The 16,958-nt window shown below is 41.4% G+C and overlaps 2 protein-coding genes across 2 annotated transcripts in view; both read left to right on the forward strand.

Annotated features, from left to right (window-relative positions):
* Positions 1 to 11,440, forward strand: part of LOC134044419 (uncharacterized) — a 59,702-nt gene extending 48,262 nt beyond the window's left edge. The window contains exons 17-20 of the mRNA XM_062493645.1: positions 188 to 271; positions 1,799 to 1,922; positions 8,650 to 8,740; positions 9,639 to 11,440. Of these exons, the coding sequence (XP_062349629.1) occupies positions 188 to 271; positions 1,799 to 1,922; positions 8,650 to 8,740; positions 9,639 to 9,713 (374 nt within the window). The 3' untranslated portion in view covers positions 9,714 to 11,440. The remainder of the gene's footprint in view (positions 1 to 187; positions 272 to 1,798; positions 1,923 to 8,649; positions 8,741 to 9,638) is intronic.
* Positions 11,441 to 15,533: 4,093 nt separating this feature from the next.
* On the forward strand, positions 15,534 to 16,717 carry LRAT (lecithin retinol acyltransferase). Its single transcript, XM_062493707.1, has 2 exons — positions 15,534 to 16,076; positions 16,565 to 16,717. Exons 1-2 carry the CDS (start codon positions 15,534 to 15,536, stop codon positions 16,715 to 16,717), a joined length of 696 nt encoding a protein of 231 aa, XP_062349691.1.
* Positions 16,718 to 16,958: the final 241 nt, after the last annotated feature.

Raw genomic sequence — 16,958 nt, forward strand, 5'->3', positions numbered from 1 at the left:
GAAGAATCAACTTCCTAATTTTGGCCTCCAGTCTCACTTCTTTTTCTCTAGGTGCTCCTGTGAGAAGGATTGGAAATGTTTTCAGAGTACTGCAAACAATGCAAAAAGCACGCACTTAAACAGACTCCTTCAAGATACGCATTTATTTGTAGCTCCATTAAAATGAATTCATTTTTATGTTGTGCAGATCTGCCAAGTGGTCCACATAGTTATCGCTTAGAAGATCTTGCCTATACTAGAAGTGGAGACAAAGGCAATTCTGCGAACATAGGTATTTTCCATTCTTTTGCTTTCTGAAGTGATGTAACATTTTCACATAAGAGTTATGTATCAAGTGCTAGTCTTAATTTTTTTAAACCTCACTTGACCATTATTTCTTATAATTGTGCTGAAACAAAAGAGAATGCTTATTGAACATGGATTTTACTAATTAAATATCTGTAGTCTTCTGATTAGCAGCTGTTGTAATCTGAGGTACTAAGAAAAAGTCATTTACCATGTCATACTAAAAAGAAAGGGTTTTGTTTAGGGTTGGAAAGTTGAACGCCCAGAACTTAAGAAATGCCTTTTTAAGGTTTCTTTTACACATCAGTTGTAAGTCCTTCATGTGTGTATGTTGTATAATACAATTTCTTGGTTGTTTGATCATGTGTAGTATTTTCATACATTAATTTTGTAACACGTCTATGTCTAAAACATTGACAGTGTTAGGAAATACTAAAGTTGTTCTCATACGTACAAGAATGTTATTATATTGCTAATGCAAATGTTATATTTCAGTATGCAGTCTCTTTGCATTGATTGTGCTGCTTCTTGCATTGTTTAATAATTCCTTCTATTCCTTACTTCTGCATGCAACAATTGGCTCTCTTACTTGTTGGAAGATGAGAGCGTGTGGTGTTCAAAGCTCAGTATGAATTAAAGGTGCGTTTGGGATTTGATTTGCTATTAGCTGTCATGCTGAAACTGATGAATTTTGTGCATTTGTAATCAGGAATATAGTTTTCTTGTCCTTGTTTGTGAAACTGTTGTTTTTGGTTTTTTTGGGGGGTGAAGAATGAAACAGTGTTGATATTTTTCTTCTTTTTCTTTTTTTTTCTTCTTTCTCTGTGATCGACCACTGTTGCAATTTACCATTGCCAAGTCATGAATGATGTATACATAACAGACTGCTTCAGATAAAAAGATGCTGCTGCTTTTCTAAGGAACAGCACTAGCAACAACAAACTTAACCTCTAATTTAAGTCCAGATAGAAAGGTCCCCGTGACACAAAGCTGTTTTCCTGATGCTGCTCTGGAACCTCAACTTCAGCATAAAAGTAGCTGAAGCATATAGAGCATATTTACAGTAAAAAAAAATGTATTTGTGACTTGTCACACTTGCCAGAATCCTGTGCAAGAGGTGGGGCAAAAACCAAACCTTTGGTCACTGATCATGCCTTGTTGTGATTACTCAAATATCTAAATCTTGCAAACCATTTAAGGGAAGACAATTGCTTATGGGTTGTTTGTTGTGGTGGTGTTGTTTTTTAGGTGTCTTTTATGTGGCAGGGACTGTTTGCAGAAGAAAAAAAATCTAGTGATCACTTAGTGGTCACTTTGGTGTCTTGCTCCACTCTACATCTCTACTGACAGAGAGAGAGCTGTCATGCTGTTGTCTTTTATACAGGAGCTCATTAAAGGGGATCCATATGTACAATTTCATTTAAACGGAGAACTTCAAATTGGTTTTGAAAGGATAAATACAATTTGGTTTTAACAGTTCCTATTTCAACTAATGCCAGTTAATGCCTAACAGGTGTGATAGCACGGCATCCCCTCTACTATCCATACCTAAAGAAAACTTTAACTGCTCAAGCCCTGGAAAATTACTTTCAACACCTTTTAGAATATGAGAAACCAGAAGAAGAACTAGTAACAAGGTGAGTAGTTTGCTGCACAGCCCACTGTTGTATGGTAGATACATGATGGTATCAGATGTTACCTTAAAATATGTTATCATAAATATTGCAAACCTGTTTGTATTTTCTTTGTGTTTTTTATGGTTTGTTTTTTGTTTTTCCTTTTTAAATAACAACTTGAGGATAGTCACTGAGAAAGACCATGAACTTGGGCCTCTCTCAAAGCTCCATTTAGTGAAGGCATTTAAATTCTCAGAATTAGCATAGTGGTGTTGGGGCTGTTCCTTTGTTTTTGTTTCAGTACAGAATGTCTTTAATGACCAGAAATAGCTTCCAATGCCCTTTGAGAAGTTTATCTTTCCACTGGTTTTGAACCATGTGGAAACTGAAGGAGCATTAGTAACTTAAGCTTCCCAAGCCTCTGAGCACTACTGAACTGAGAGTTAGAAATCTGTAAAACACTACCTGAAAGATATTTGCACAGCCAGTGCAGTCTGGAGCCCAAACTTGCCTGATGATCCATCAGAAATGGGCCTCATACTGTCCCTGTTTCTTCAAAGCATTTGACTATTTATGAAGTTCACTCACTTCAGAGAAAGTATTCCTTCTAGTACCCCACTCTCACCCACTTCTGTGCACACATACCAAGCCAGAATTTAAAGGAAAAACATTGCTAATTTCTCCTAAAATCTGGAAAAGCATACATCCTTAACAGGACACTTACGTGATACTCATGTACTAAAGAGAATACTCTTCCAGCAGACAACATACGTAAAATTCTTATTTCTGTGATTTGGCTGATGCTCAGGGCCCTTCCTGGGGACTGAATGAAACATATGCTGCTCTTGTTGTTGCATGAGGTAATGAAGCTCGCTCTCCTGAGGATGTCCACAACAGTCAACAGATTTTAAACCTTTTAATCTCTTTGAAAACAAGCAAAAGTTGAATACTGCCACAAACCATTCAGTCTTCTAAAACATGTTTTGATACAAATTATGCTGCACATAAGGAGATTTTGCCAAAGCACTTCATATATTTCCATGGGTAGTGGATAGACTGTCAACTGTCTTTTTGTTTGTTCAAAGAGCTTGAGTCAGAAAGGTACAGCTCAGAGAGAGCTTGGAGGTATTTTAACTCCCGATCTTTGAGTTGTGAGTGCTGGTTTTGTCGTCATAAGCAGCTCAGTGCAGATCTCACCCACTGTTTTGTAAGTGCTAACAAATCTATGTATCTAATAAATTATGATACTGAGAATTGTAATTGAATCTCCTCAGAAGCGAAGCAGGGAGGAGAAGTAAACAATGTCATGCCTCTTAATGATACTTCTAGAAATTGATACATTGCCATTCCTTAATGCTGTTTATGTTCATAAATAAAAGTAGAAATTTGTTCTGTCTGGATGAAGCCAAATTAATTTGATTAATTAGATTATCTGTGGTTTTGGCTTCCTTTAATGATGTGATAATGGAGCTCTGTGAGCAAATTGGAAAGCTACTGGGGAAAAAGAATAAAACCTTCTGTGGAAACATTTAGGATTATAAGGATTATGCTCATGTGCTTCAGATTGTGTAGTTTCTTTTTAAATTAGTTCTTTATTTTTTAGTTTTAACTATCATAAAAAAGAGCTGTTTTACTGTCTGATTTTCCTTTATTTAAATGGTGAGTAGTTAAAAACTATATATCAGTTTTGCTACTATAAACATACCAACCATGGCTTTACCTCACTACAGAACAGAGTCTTTTAACCAGTTGCCTTACATGCTTTTGCACCAGAGTATTGAATAGGTGTATTAAACAGAAAAGATGGGATTATTTTGGTAGAGAACACTGAAAACTCAAACTTCTGGATCTGCAAGTAAAATAATAGCAAAAGATGGTCTTTCAATCCCCGGGTGATGGATTCTCACAGCAGAGCGCTGGAGTACATTCTTAACAGATCTGGGTATCTTAAGAAACAGAATAAGAAGCTTTTTGTGCACTGGTATTAGGTCAGTCATTTAAGAAGGATGGTAAAATTATCCTGTGAGATTTTGCTGTTTCCATCTTCTGAAATGTGGTATATGTAGTATTTTGAGAACATTTTAATGCTCAGAAATATTAAAAACTAACAGCTGATTTCTTCCTATGCAATGTTTTCAGCAAGAACTGGAAAACAAGAAATGTGGATGCTGATGCTTCTAGATGGCTTTTTTATACATACATTTATTAGGAAAAATAAGTTTTTTTTTTCTCTACAGTATATCTCAAATGCAAACACTTCTTTAAGCCTGTGGGCTTGGTTCTTGTTTTGCTGTGATGAGAAGAATCTTGTCTTTTCCTTGATTTAAATGCATTATGTAATTTTATATAATTATTATTTCCATGCATTTTAATGGGAAATTGACCAGATTCCCAACTTCTCTGAATATTATGGACAGCACTTTAAAGGAAGTAGTTAAGCAGGCACCCTGTTGTGCATAAGCATAGGATTCAGCTAGAACAGTGAATATTCCTTGTCTTACTGGTTTCTGTCACAGATAGAGTATTCTTTGAAGGGTTTGTTTCCTGTGTTTTTTAAATGCAGCTCTTAAAACATTTAATCACATTGTACAATTAGATGATTTTGTTTGCTTTAGATCTCAGTTAATTAAGCTTAAGTTGTTTAATTATGTTGAGTAAATGCCTGCCAGCATTTTGGTCAATGTATTGTTGCTGCTTAAGACTGTTATAATGGTTATAGTGGGTTTTTTTCCTTTTATTGTGCAAATTTATTTTCTGTGTGGAAATATTTTGGATGCTCAGATGCTTCAGACAAGCTTAAAATAGTGAAGATGCTGGCCTTCATATATTATTTTGTAATCCTCATTTTAGCTAGATTATCCCACTGTAAATATTTTTTCAAAGTAAATAAAATTAATGTGCCATGTGTAGTTGCCACATCCACGGGGTTTTCCCCTTAGTGGCAGCCTTACTGGGTTAACTGAGTAATAGTGTGGCTATAATAATAGGATGGGTATGATGGTATGCCAGAGAACCTTTAATCCACGTGGTCAGAGAAGCAGTATCCAAAAGCAATGTTCAAAAGGCAAGCAGTGACCAAAGACATGGGGGAGGGGTTGGGTTCACAATATATAGGGGATACCTGAGGGCAAAGGACCAGTCCCAAATGCAGGACCTTATATGTCAAAGGTCTTGAACCACCAGAGAATCAGGGCTAGGAACGAGATTTACTTCGGAATGAGCTAATTAGCATCTTGGCAGTGCCCAATTCACCAGGGTCTCAGGTTTGTCTCCTATCTCAGTTGTTGTTGTAGTTGTCTCCTATCTTCAGTTCTCACATCTGCCCCTTCTTTCTTGATTGCAAAGACCTTTGGTAAAGAATTCTGAAAAACCCTTAACCTACAAATTAACAAACAGGGTAACAGCAAATACAAAAATCAGTAAACCAGTTTGGATTCAAGATGGAGCCCAGCTAGATAAGTTCCAATTTTTGAGTAGTCTGTTGAACCAGTCATCTTCCTTTTGTAACTTCTTGAATCCTTCCTTGAGAATTTGGATACTGTGATGAATGGACTTGCTATGATCAGAAAGGTTCATATAATACATGCCCTCGAAGTCCTCGCAGCCATGCCAATGTGCTAAGAGTAGAAAGTGTATTGCTGCCCTGTTCTGCAAGGTGGTATGCCTGATGGCATCTACATCTGAGAACAAGCCACTTAATGCAAGGGGGGTAACATTGGTTTGTTTACTCAGGAGGCATCCACGATGATCTCATTGACCTGAGGCTTTTGCTGCAGCCACCCAGGGCAGTAAAAGGGAGGCAGCTATTCTTTTGTTTTTACTCCAATATGTGACATCATCATTGCAATCAGATTCAAAGTAACATGTAGATCTTTTTCCTCTATTATTTTTGCTACGAATCATTTTTATGTTGGGTGCCAGCAAAGCAAGCCTCCCCAAACTACAAGGTCCACCCTTAGTACGTGATGGTATGGCAGGCCATGCTCTGTCCCCACAAATTAGAAACATGCCATGCATTAGCTGGAGAAGCTGGACCGAGAAGTGACGGGGGACATACAATTACACCATCAGCTCTGATTTTTGTGAGCTAGGTGGTATGGGGAAACATCTTTCCTAATAATTTTTCTTTCTTTTATGATTGTGGGTCTTTCAATCATTTCCACTTTGGTTTATAAAAAAAGCCTTATATAATTATCCATTTTCACAGAGTCAGGAACTTCTAGTTCCTGGGGTTCAAGTGATGCATGCAGGAGCTTCTGGGTCCAGTGATTCCAGGCATCTACATGGTTATGTTTCCATATGCTATTAGGATTGTTTTCTTTCATACTGCAGGTGTTATTACTGATTATTGGCCATATGTCTGTAGGCAGCCCTGCCAGGCAGGTCATCAAGGCTAGCAACAGACAAGCACAGGGTGTCTTGTTTTATGGCTCTTGCCAGAGTTACAGAGACGTTTTGGCAGCGGGGCTACCCAGGTCTTTACAGGGAGCATGGAGTTGATCAGGACAGCAGCAGTGAGCAGGAATCCCTTTGGAGTCATATTTGATGGAACAATCTGTGGGAAAACTAAGAAAGTTAGGGAAGTGTAACAGTTTTGCAGCGGGTAGGTGCTCTCTCAGGACGTCCTCTCCTCAGATTCCTTTTGGGGTTCTTTTGGAGTTTTACAGTTTTCACTGGAACCCAGCACAGAATTTTGTAGGGATGAAACATGTGGTACCCCTGAACAGGGACTTCTCATATTGAGAGGGACCTGCAGGTTTTTGGGGTTTTTTTTTGAGTGATAGCAAACCAAAATAGCAACTCTCCGCTGTGGAATTGTGCAATCTGTGAAATGAAATTCTTCTGTTTGTTTGTCTCTGCTTTTATATGCTCTTCAATTTCTCTCCCAATTTGTTTTTCCTGATTGATTTTCATGACGCTTTCAAGAGATGAGATACTAGGAAAAGAAATTCCCTCAGTCTAGTTCTTAAGGAGACATCCTCCAGTACTGAAATTCTTTCCTGCCTGGAAATCTTTGCCAGCTTTTCAGAGTAAAACTTATAGTGTAGTGCTTTGCTTTGGTAGATCTCTGGCTTTCATGGTGTCTGGTGATTGGAATTAGCATTTTTTTATTTAGTTTCTGAGAAAATTTTGTGGGGTCGTCTGGTTGTACTATATAGTTAATTATTGTATTAAATTTAGTAAATTAGGTAGGTTACTTACTGTCGAATTGCTTTTTTCTTCATATTTGTGTTGTCTAATAGAACACTGGTAGATTAATCTACTTTTTTGCCTTCCCAGTGGATTTGCCTTTAAGCATGATAATGTCTGTCAGCTAGTTTTTGAAAAAGGACAACAGAATGCTGACAACAATTTTTTTTTTCTTAATAACAGCTAATAATACTAGTACTAAAGTAGAGTGTGGTAATGAAAAAGTAGAGGGAACTTAAAGTTGAAGCTTTTTGCCTGGGAGATACACAGACACTCCATGACTGCTTGCTTTCTAGAACAAGAACAGAAGTGATTGCCAGACTCATCTCTTTCCACAAGAGGTTTGGGTCATATGCCCAAGATAAAAGGGCAGACAGGGCTGTGAGCACCAGCAACAGCCATGGTTTTCACAGTGCTCAAAAGCAGCTGAAAGAGATAAACCTCAAAGTGACAAAATTAGTAGTATAAGAGCACTGCAAGAAATTCTGTCTATACTAGGGGAAAGATTTAAAGAATCTGTCCCAAACAGATGAAGATCAGGTAGATGACTAAAGAAAAATAAGTGATATTGGAGAAAGCAGGATTTAAATTGCAGATGTCTGGAGACAAAGTGAGAATTGGTTATCATCTTTCTCTGTTAATTCGTCATGGCTTAATGATCTTCTGATTTAAATACTTCTGTATGGAATTAAAGCAAAGCTATCCAGTACTTAGGTGAAGAAAATACTGGAGGAAAGCAAAACCAAAGAAAACCAACAATAGAAGGAAGATGACAAAACACTGAAAAACTGCAAGAGGAGGCAAATGGAAATATACTGCAAATATTTTTACAGAATTTGTAACAATAGGAAACCACAGAGTCATTTGCCAAACTGCTTAGAGATGTTTCCACATCTGAACTGCACCAGTCAAAAGCAAGGATGGAAAAATGGTTACAGTGGGGGTGGAACAGAAACATAGGTCTGTCACACTAAAAAATTTTTATTTGAACAAAGAACATGGCTCCAGTAAAGCTCTGATATGAATTTGCTGTAAAGTTACCTGTTTGTCGTAAGAGTTAATGTAGTGACTTGTAGATGTTTAGCAGTATCGTAGAGGATGTCTTTCCAATTCACTGGCAGCATTTGTTAGCAAAAGTGAGTTCCAGGAATTAGGTGATTTTACTTTTCAGTAACAGAACTATGAGCTAATACTTTGTTTTGCCCATCGTGTTGTCCAAGGTCATATTGGATCTTGAACCTCTGGCTTACAGGTATGGACTTTAACTCATAGAAAGAAAGAACTCTAGAAACAGCCTTATTAGAAATGGATGAGTTTCAAATAGAGGAGAATTATGGTCCAACTTGAAAAGTATTAAGGGCTGTTAATTTGGAGTAAGAGGAAAAAAACAAGAAGGCAGGTGAAGCCTTGTGTTAATCTTGTTACCTTTTAGACTTGACTCAACAGTGGGATGTGATCAGAAGCATGAAAATTCTGCATGCTGGTTTTTGTTTCATGTTCTCTACACGTGTTTCTTCCAAAATCCCCTGAGAAATAATGTGCAGTTTTTATTTTACAGATATGAGTTGCCAGGAATCCATGGATTAAATTTTGTTCTCAAGAATTCCCTTGGTGGTGGTGGTATAGCATCCCTAAGAAGTGACCCACAGGCATGTATCCAAGCAATAATTTTAATACAGTCATCTTTTATGGGTCTCTTTATAACCAGCTTTTAGCTGGAACTGTGAGGTTTGGGATTTGACTCTAGTTCCTTTTAATTTCCTGTTAATAGATATTGTCTATTTAATTTTTTAAGGTTTGAAAGTGGGAAAGTAGAAAGTGGATTTAGAATATTTGGTGAAAAAAGATGTGTGCTAATAAGATAGCACAGCATAAAGAGCATAACTGATTTGAAGACTACCAGTTTTTTGATGCAGCAGCGAAATTACTTTTTCAGAAAGGCTGTCACATGTTGAAAAACACAAATTTAGTAGACAATTCTGATTGTTTCCAGTATGTACAGGAACCATGCACTGTAGGACAGCTCTTCATTTATCCTATGCCTTCTCTAGTTAAAATACTGATAAATGATAGAAAATTAAAAACAGAGGGATATTAGGTCTTTTGTGTTGGTGTTAGGTGAATCTGAAAGTAAGAAATTTCTTGCAAGTGTACAATCTCAGTATTAAATATTTAAAACATCTAAACCTGAAGATGAGCTCCTGAGGAATGCTATCTATGGCTCACACAGCTGTGCTCATAGCCTCAGAAATGCTCATGTGCCAATAATCTCAGCATAGTCAAGAAGACAAAGTAAGGGGATGCTATGTATTAATAGATAGAATTGAGCCCCAAATAAATTGATTTTAGTACTAGGTACCAAATGAATGCAAGAAACTGTTCAGTCTGTTCAGATTTGGATGCCTGAAAACTCAAAAAACTTAAGCTGAATTCTCACACTGATTACAGGAAAAACATTCATATGAAACAGTTTAAGAAAACTTATTTTAAAAATATGGTATATTTAGGTAGTAAAATAAAATGTTGGTTTGGTTCTTCTTCTTACAGGGCAAAGCACTTGGACAGATGCTGTTGGATTTCCAGATTAAAAATGTCCCTGATTTAAAATCACTGATAGAGTAACAGGTGTTTAATATATATGCTTTTATTACTAAGTGGTATAAAAACATGTTGTAAACAAGAACTGGCTTCTTGAATGAGTTTTTTTAAGGTTAAAGAGTAGAAACTTGACAGATATTTTTCAGAGGCTTAGCTATATGGCACAGATTAGCAAATGTTTCCAGTAATAGCTTTGCCTGTGCCTGATAACATTTCCTGTCTAGATAATACAGTGGATGAAGAATCAATTTATTTCCTGCAAAATAGAATTAATTGAATTGCAACATAACATTTAATTATGAGATAAGATAATCTTTGTTTCAGGATGGAAATTGCCTTCTGTTTGGTCCAGCTGTCTTTTCCTTCTCTCATCCTTTATTTGAAAATCAACTGGACTGCTGTCCTGTCAGGTGTATCTGTCCTGTGCAGTGAGTAGGAATGGGTAACCTGCTTTGCACTGCTGGGAAGTTAGCACTGTCTGGTACTGGGGAACAGTTTTCCTTGCTGGGCAATAAAGACAAGTAGTAATTGATACTGTTACACAGTGACTGGTCATAAATGCTGACCTTTGGTGGTGATCCACCAAACTCCCAGCACTTTGTCTGGTTAATGACAGACTTTGTTATTACATTTTCCAGGATCTTTTACTAATTAATCCTTCAGTTGAAAATACTGAATAGTAGTAAAGTGCAGATCTTAGTGTTGTAATAAATTTGAAGATGAGGAAAGGGGAGTCTGCCCACTCCCTCCTTGTGATGGTGCAGTCCTGGCAGGGAAGAAGCATGGTGGGGTTGTTGTGTTCCAGGGCTGTTAAATCCTTGATTTGTGCAGCAGAGTCATGGCTGGATTAAGTTTATTTGACTGTCATTTGCATTGCCCTTCCCACAAAAAGGTGTCTTCTGCTGCGAAGGAAAACCATGTTGAATGCAGTATATGCTGTCTTTCTTCTGACTCACAATTATCACTTCTCTGTCTCCCTTCCTGCACAATATGATTAGCATGTTCAGATTGGGATACTTCTGAACTTCTTAATCGCGTTAAGAAGAGACTTAAAAGTCTATATCATACTTCCTGGGACAATAGCAAGGTAGAAATTCTGGTAACTGTATTTTCTCTGCAGAAGCCATAAAATATTGCTCCACATGTTCAGGCATTTTATATTCAGAAATTAATATTTTTGTGTATTTTTAGGAGAGTGTCTTGTTTAATGCTGACAATACAAGATAAGTATTTTTAATTGTCACCAAACCTATATATTAGTTCCTAAATTTCCAGTGCTGTCTATCACTGTTAATTTCCTAGCCTCTTGCTTGCTAATGAGGAATATGCAATGAATTGTTCCCACCTTTTCTGTGGTTTTGTTAATTTGAATTGAAGGTACCATAAATGAATGCTTTATCCATCTAAAAAGTTACTGCCTGAGCGAGTCATAGGTACTATACATCTGTACAACATGATTGTCAGGTTGTAAAAAATGAGTCATTACTTCACTGCAGAAAAATAGCCAAGATAATAACTTCAAAGGGAAAATGGCATGCAGGTTTTATTATGTTTACAGTCATTGTTTGTCAGAAAATTCTCCTTAATAATTTGGAAGCCTATTGAGAGGAAGTAAAACAGAAAAAGTGACCTCAGCAGCAAACCTACAAGGATAAAAAGGCTACAGTAAATATTTGCAGTTCACTCAATATGCTTCTTAAGTGACTCTGGAAATGTGTATGTAATAAGTTTCTGAATAAAAGTGAACAGTTCTAAAGTATAAATTTGTTTTAGTTGTTTATATGGTTTGTACTGCTGGAAGAGAGTGATACTTAGTTCAGAGGTTCTTTGTTTGGGGTTGTTTCATTTGCCTGCAATTTCATGCATTGTCTTGCCAGTTCCCTTCTTTGTTCACATTTTGTCTGGTCTGTCCCTAGTCTTTGTTAAATACGAACATCAAAAAAAGTAAATGATACTGTTTCCTGGAGAGCTGGTCACCTACAGCTCTATAACGAAAGCTGTAATTTGCTAAAAAGAATGGTACAGTGTTCAAATGGGTTGGATATGGGAATGCAAAGGTGTTATTTTTATCTCTGGAGTAGCCCTTTTGGATGCTATGAAACCATCCTTCACAAACGTGTTTCCTGTCCATTATTTCTTTCACCACACCAGCTTAAACCAAATGGCATTGCTTTTTAGATACTTTTCTTGCAAATTATAGCCTCCAAAAATCCCTATCCAAAGCTGTTACTCTCCTGGAATGCCTTTACATGTTTTGACTTCATGAAACAATGCTTATTTCAGCAGTCCCTGATGATCTGAAAGTAAAGCGAGAGTTATTGAGGGAGGTTTGCTAAAATACAAATTATTTTTTGCATACATGCACAAAGGTGAGCATGTATGCCGTCAGCATTGGTTTCACTTCAGTCTGTTAAGAAATGAATTTTGCCTGCTGATTAAACCAGGTCTGTTCCTCATATAGGCAAGAACATAACCTTCAAATTCCTGACCTTTCCTGCCTTTTCCGTGTTTCCTTCCTGTGTTAGCTGTGAGAGCAGGATAGAACTAGTAATGTCTAGTGCATAAAATAAGGTTCCTTCTAATACAGGAGTTTCAGTGTAATGGAAACTGGCTTACACCTCTTAAGTTTTTGTACTTTGGCTCATCTGCACTACTAAACAAAGGCTCCATTCTTACCTCTCACAGCTTTCTTACTGTATCTCAGCCTAACTCTCAAAAATACAGCATGGGTTTTACCATTAAGTTATTCCACAACAGTTAACAGACCAAATACTTCCTCAATGTTTTGGGGTTTATATTTAATATTCCAAAATGATTTTCCCACTTAAATTTGTGTAATAAAGGTACAAAAGCTATTATACAAAAGTCACCCAAGAGGATATGCCAGTGTTTGATGCATAATGTATATTTTTCAGTTTTGCCATCTCCAGTAGAGATGTTTTTCCACTAAAGAACATGTTTTCCTCCCCCTTTCAGATGAAAAATTACAATAAATATACCTTACACTGCACTTTGGAAGTTTGACAGTAAGCCCCTCCTTGGGTTTGAAAGCAGAAAATGTTGGGTTGCAGGTTCCTTTTCAAGAATCTAAATGGTTTCATTTGGGAATTACTTCGATGTGTTGCATTAAGTGCTTTGCTCACAAGAGTTGGAAGGTAGTGGCGAAGCATTACCTGGGTGGATTCCACAGACCTGTCTGCTCTGTAATGCCTATTGGGCTTGTTCACTGGGGTTTCTGGGCCTGAGAGGGAGTAAGTGAATGGCTGGGGTGTAGGGAGATAGGAAGCTCTTCAGTGCCTCAGATAGGAGGAAATTACACTGCAGAAATGTCTCACATTTCACCTTGCTACTTTGAAACCTTCCCATGCAGTAAGACTTTGAGTCTCCTTATTGCAATTCCTCTTCAGTTTCATTCTGGTTGCCTTTCCAGACTTACTTGAAATGGACCCTGGTGATTTTGGGATTAAAGCTAACAGGCATGAAAAAAGCAAAGGATGTCTCCATGTGAAAGATCCCATTGGGAAATGTCTGTATCTGCCAGGGAGTTCAGCTGAATTCCTCTACCTTCCTTTGGACAGGGAAGAGAAACCTGAACCTGTAGGACTGAAGCATCTCTACAACCTTATTTCAGCAAAGACCGTTCAGACACTCCCTAGACACCTTTAGGGAAGGGAAGAGGGGGAATCTTAAGATGGCAGTGCCTTTACAGGGTGGGGGAGGAAGGGAGACAGAAACCTTTCAGAGCCAGGATTTTTCTGTGGAGTCTGACAATCTGTGCCTCCAGCTCTGGACCAGTTGCTGTGACCATCACCAAATGGGTGAGACCCTTTATCAAGATGAGGTGTTGAAATTTCTTTTTCCCTCATCCATTAAAAAAATGCACTACTTAAAAGGGCGAAGTTTTTCCTTCTCTCCCCCCCCCTCCCCATTTTTATTTACTAGTAGAAGAAGCCTCAAACCTTCCAAACACATTTTTAACATCTGGATTTGAAAATATGCTGGTTTAATTATATAATCATGTGGCTGGTGGCTAATCCACAGGGTTCCTGTACTAGTATCATAAGCTACATCTAGAAGGTATTTTCTCTTTTGTAAATGATGTGATTTGAAGCAGGGGGTCTGAGAGGGGTAAGCCTCTGTTGTGTAAAAATTTGGCTGACACTCCAGAGAAAATCCCAAAGGCCTGATTACTCTGTTAAGTAGTGCTGGGACTCTGGCCTGTAATCACCAACCGAACAAGAGGTTATGGGGGACCCCTTTCTTTGAAGATGAAGCAAGGTGAGGATAGTCTTAGCTTTTCAGGAAGCTGCCTTCTGCTCCAAGCAGGAGGAATTGGAAGGGTACCAGCCATCACTTTTTGTTGACAAGTAGTTAGGTAACCCCTCCCCTGAAATATTTTCATTACTGAGGAAGTGCAAAAACTTGCTTTTGGTTCTTGAATAAGCTTCCAAGATCCTGAACCTGGGTTCAGTTATCTGTGCTGGTAGAAGGCTCTCTCACCTGCTGGGTCATTGGCATCCCCTTTGTCTTCCAAATAGTACCAGAGTTGTTTGCTCATGGGAAGAAAAGGAATAGTGAACATTTTCTCTTTGCTGGTGTGACCAAAGGCCTTTTACAGATCTGGGGTGGGCTAGAGATCTCATTCCTGGTCCGCAGAGTTTTAAGTGACTGAGGGGAGGAAAGTAACCTATTGTTTCAACGCGGTTTGCTTGTGGAGAGCTGCCAAGCTGTTACACACCAGCGCTCCTCTTCCCGCTTCCCCGTTTCGTGTTTGGCAGCCTGAGGTTGCAGGGTTTGCCCGAGTTCAAAGGAAGACGCTCTACCAAACTCTCCAGCATTCTTACACGCATAGATAGCCCCTTCCTCCTTCCCTCTCCCTCCGCCCGTTCCGCGTTTCTCAGAAGCGAAAGCTCTCCCCTCCAGCCGGAGCGGCAGCGGCACGAACAAAGATCCGCGGCGGCGGGGACTCGGTGAAAGGCTGCGGCCACGGCCACCTCGCCTGCCCCTCCGTGCCCCGTCATCTTCCAGGTAAGATGAATGTCTGTCCTATCCATCATCCTGCCACCCCCGATGGGGCGGGAACCTGCTTGGTTACTGAGACTTTTGAGCCCCGATGGGGGCGGCATTGTTGACCTGTCAGGGTTATTCTTTTGTGGGCTCCGTTGCTGGGCTTTGGCCATTTGCATAATGGATTAGCGTGAAACTGAAAGCACGGGAATGGCGCTCCGCCGTCTCCCACTCTTAGCTGGCGGAGCTTTGAGGCGAGTTAATTTATAAATGTGACTTGCCGCTCTCCCTCGGAGACCTGTTTCCTTTCAGGGAAGAGAGACGCACCCTCCCCTGTCTCGCCGCCGTGCGAGCACCGTGGCAGCCCGCCGACCCCCCCCTCTCTGATCCGATCCGGTCGCCGCTTGCCCCCCGCGACGGCCGGGGCGGGCACCTGGAGCCCCTTCAGGTCCCGCCGGCGAGGGAAGGTGCGCGAAGCGGCTGAGGCCTCGGGAGCCCTCGCTGCTCTCCCCGGGGCGGGTGAAGGGCTTTGCCCGCACTTTTCCGTGCATTTCTGCCTGGGCAGCGCGGACGGTAGACGGGGCGGAGCTGCGGAGGCTCCGGGACCCGCGCCATGCCGAGGGCCGAGCCGCGGCCGGACCGAGGGAGGCCGCGCCAGCTGAGGGTGCCCGCCGCGCCCCCCGGTAAAGCCCGGCCGGTCCTCGGGGCGGGCGCTCCCCGCTCGCCCCTCACCCGGTGGGCCGGCCCGGGTGCCCGCCCCGCCCCGCCGGTAGCCTAGAAAAGCGGAGCGGGGGGCCAGGAGCCGCTCGGAGGCACCGAGGGTTTCCCCAGCCTACCATGAAGAACCCGGTGCCACAGGCAGCCTCGCTGCTGCTGGAGAAGCTGATGCTTCTCGTCCACATCCGGCCATTGCCCGCGAGCACCGGCGGTGAAACGCCACCGCCTGCACCCGGCTACTACGACACCAGCTGCTTCAAGCGAGGAGATCTGCTGGAGGTGCCCCGCACTCTCTTCATCCACTTCGGCATTTACCTAGGCGAGAACCGCGTCGCCCACATGATGCCCGACATCCTGCCGTCCATCACCGGCGACCGTCGGCAGATCCAGCAGGTGGTGACCAACAAGAGGCTCATCCTGGGCGTCATCGCTAGGACGGCCAGCGTCCGGGTGGACACGGTGGAGGACTTCGCCTACGGTGGCAGCATCCTGGTCAACCACATGGACCGGCTCTTCGAGAACCAGGTACTGGGCAGCGAGGAGGCGGCCCGGCGGGCGGAGAAGCTGGTGGGTGCCACGGCCTACAGCCTGCTCTGGAACAACTGCGAGCACTTCGTCACCTACTGCCGATACGGAGCTCCCGTCAGCTTCCAGACCGACAAGGTACAGCCCGGCCAGCGGTGGTGCTGCCCTTCCCTTCCCCCGGCGACCCCGCTCCCCGGAGCTGGGCCAGCCGCCGCTGCGGACCCTGGACCCGTGTGCCGGTACCGCCCGCTGGCCCCGCCGCCGCTGACGCCGCTCTTCCCGCAACAGGCAGTGCCGCCGGTGCGGAGCTGCTCGGGACGGCGGCGAGCCTGGACTCAGCTGGCTTCAGGCGGCGAGAAAAGCGAGGCTGAATTAATAGAACAATTAAGAACAATTAATACGCTTCTAAAATCCTCTGAAGCTATAGGTTGTAGCCGGAGCCACTGGCAGTACCGGGGCTGATGCTGGGGGTGATGGGGTGCCAGCTCAGCTCTTCCCCTCCCTCCGGGGAGTCCACATGAGAGCTGGGGCAGCAGCCGCTGCTCTGTTCCGAGAGAGTGGGCATCGCCAGCTCTGCAGCCAAAGCTTTCCACTTATTCTTTCTTTCTTATTTTTTTTTTTCCCAGTTCTGTGAGACTGTGAAGATGATTATTCGGGACCAGAGGAGCGTGCTTGCGTCGGTTCTTGTGGGACTAGCGTCAATAGTCTGCCTAGGAGTGGCACCCTCCACCACACTCCCCACCATCTTCATTCCCTTCTTTCTGTGGATGGCTGGCTAACAGCCTTCCTGGAGGCTTCCATCCAGCATCTGTATATAGAATGTATACTACTCTACTTATGAAAGCACACATTACTCATTGGCATAATGTAAAGTTTCTTAACTTTGTGCATAATTTTAAAATACAGCTTTGTCTAGAACACAGTGCACAAGGCATAGCTTACTGTGTAAGCCAAATAACAGATTTCCTGAAAATCTTGGTATAATTTAACACACCTTTAAATCATGGATAAAGTAGGGTC

Source organism: Cinclus cinclus, chromosome 5 (assembly GCF_963662255.1).
Source record: "Cinclus cinclus chromosome 5, bCinCin1.1, whole genome shotgun sequence".
Taxonomy (NCBI): domain Eukaryota; kingdom Metazoa; phylum Chordata; class Aves; order Passeriformes; family Cinclidae; genus Cinclus; species Cinclus cinclus.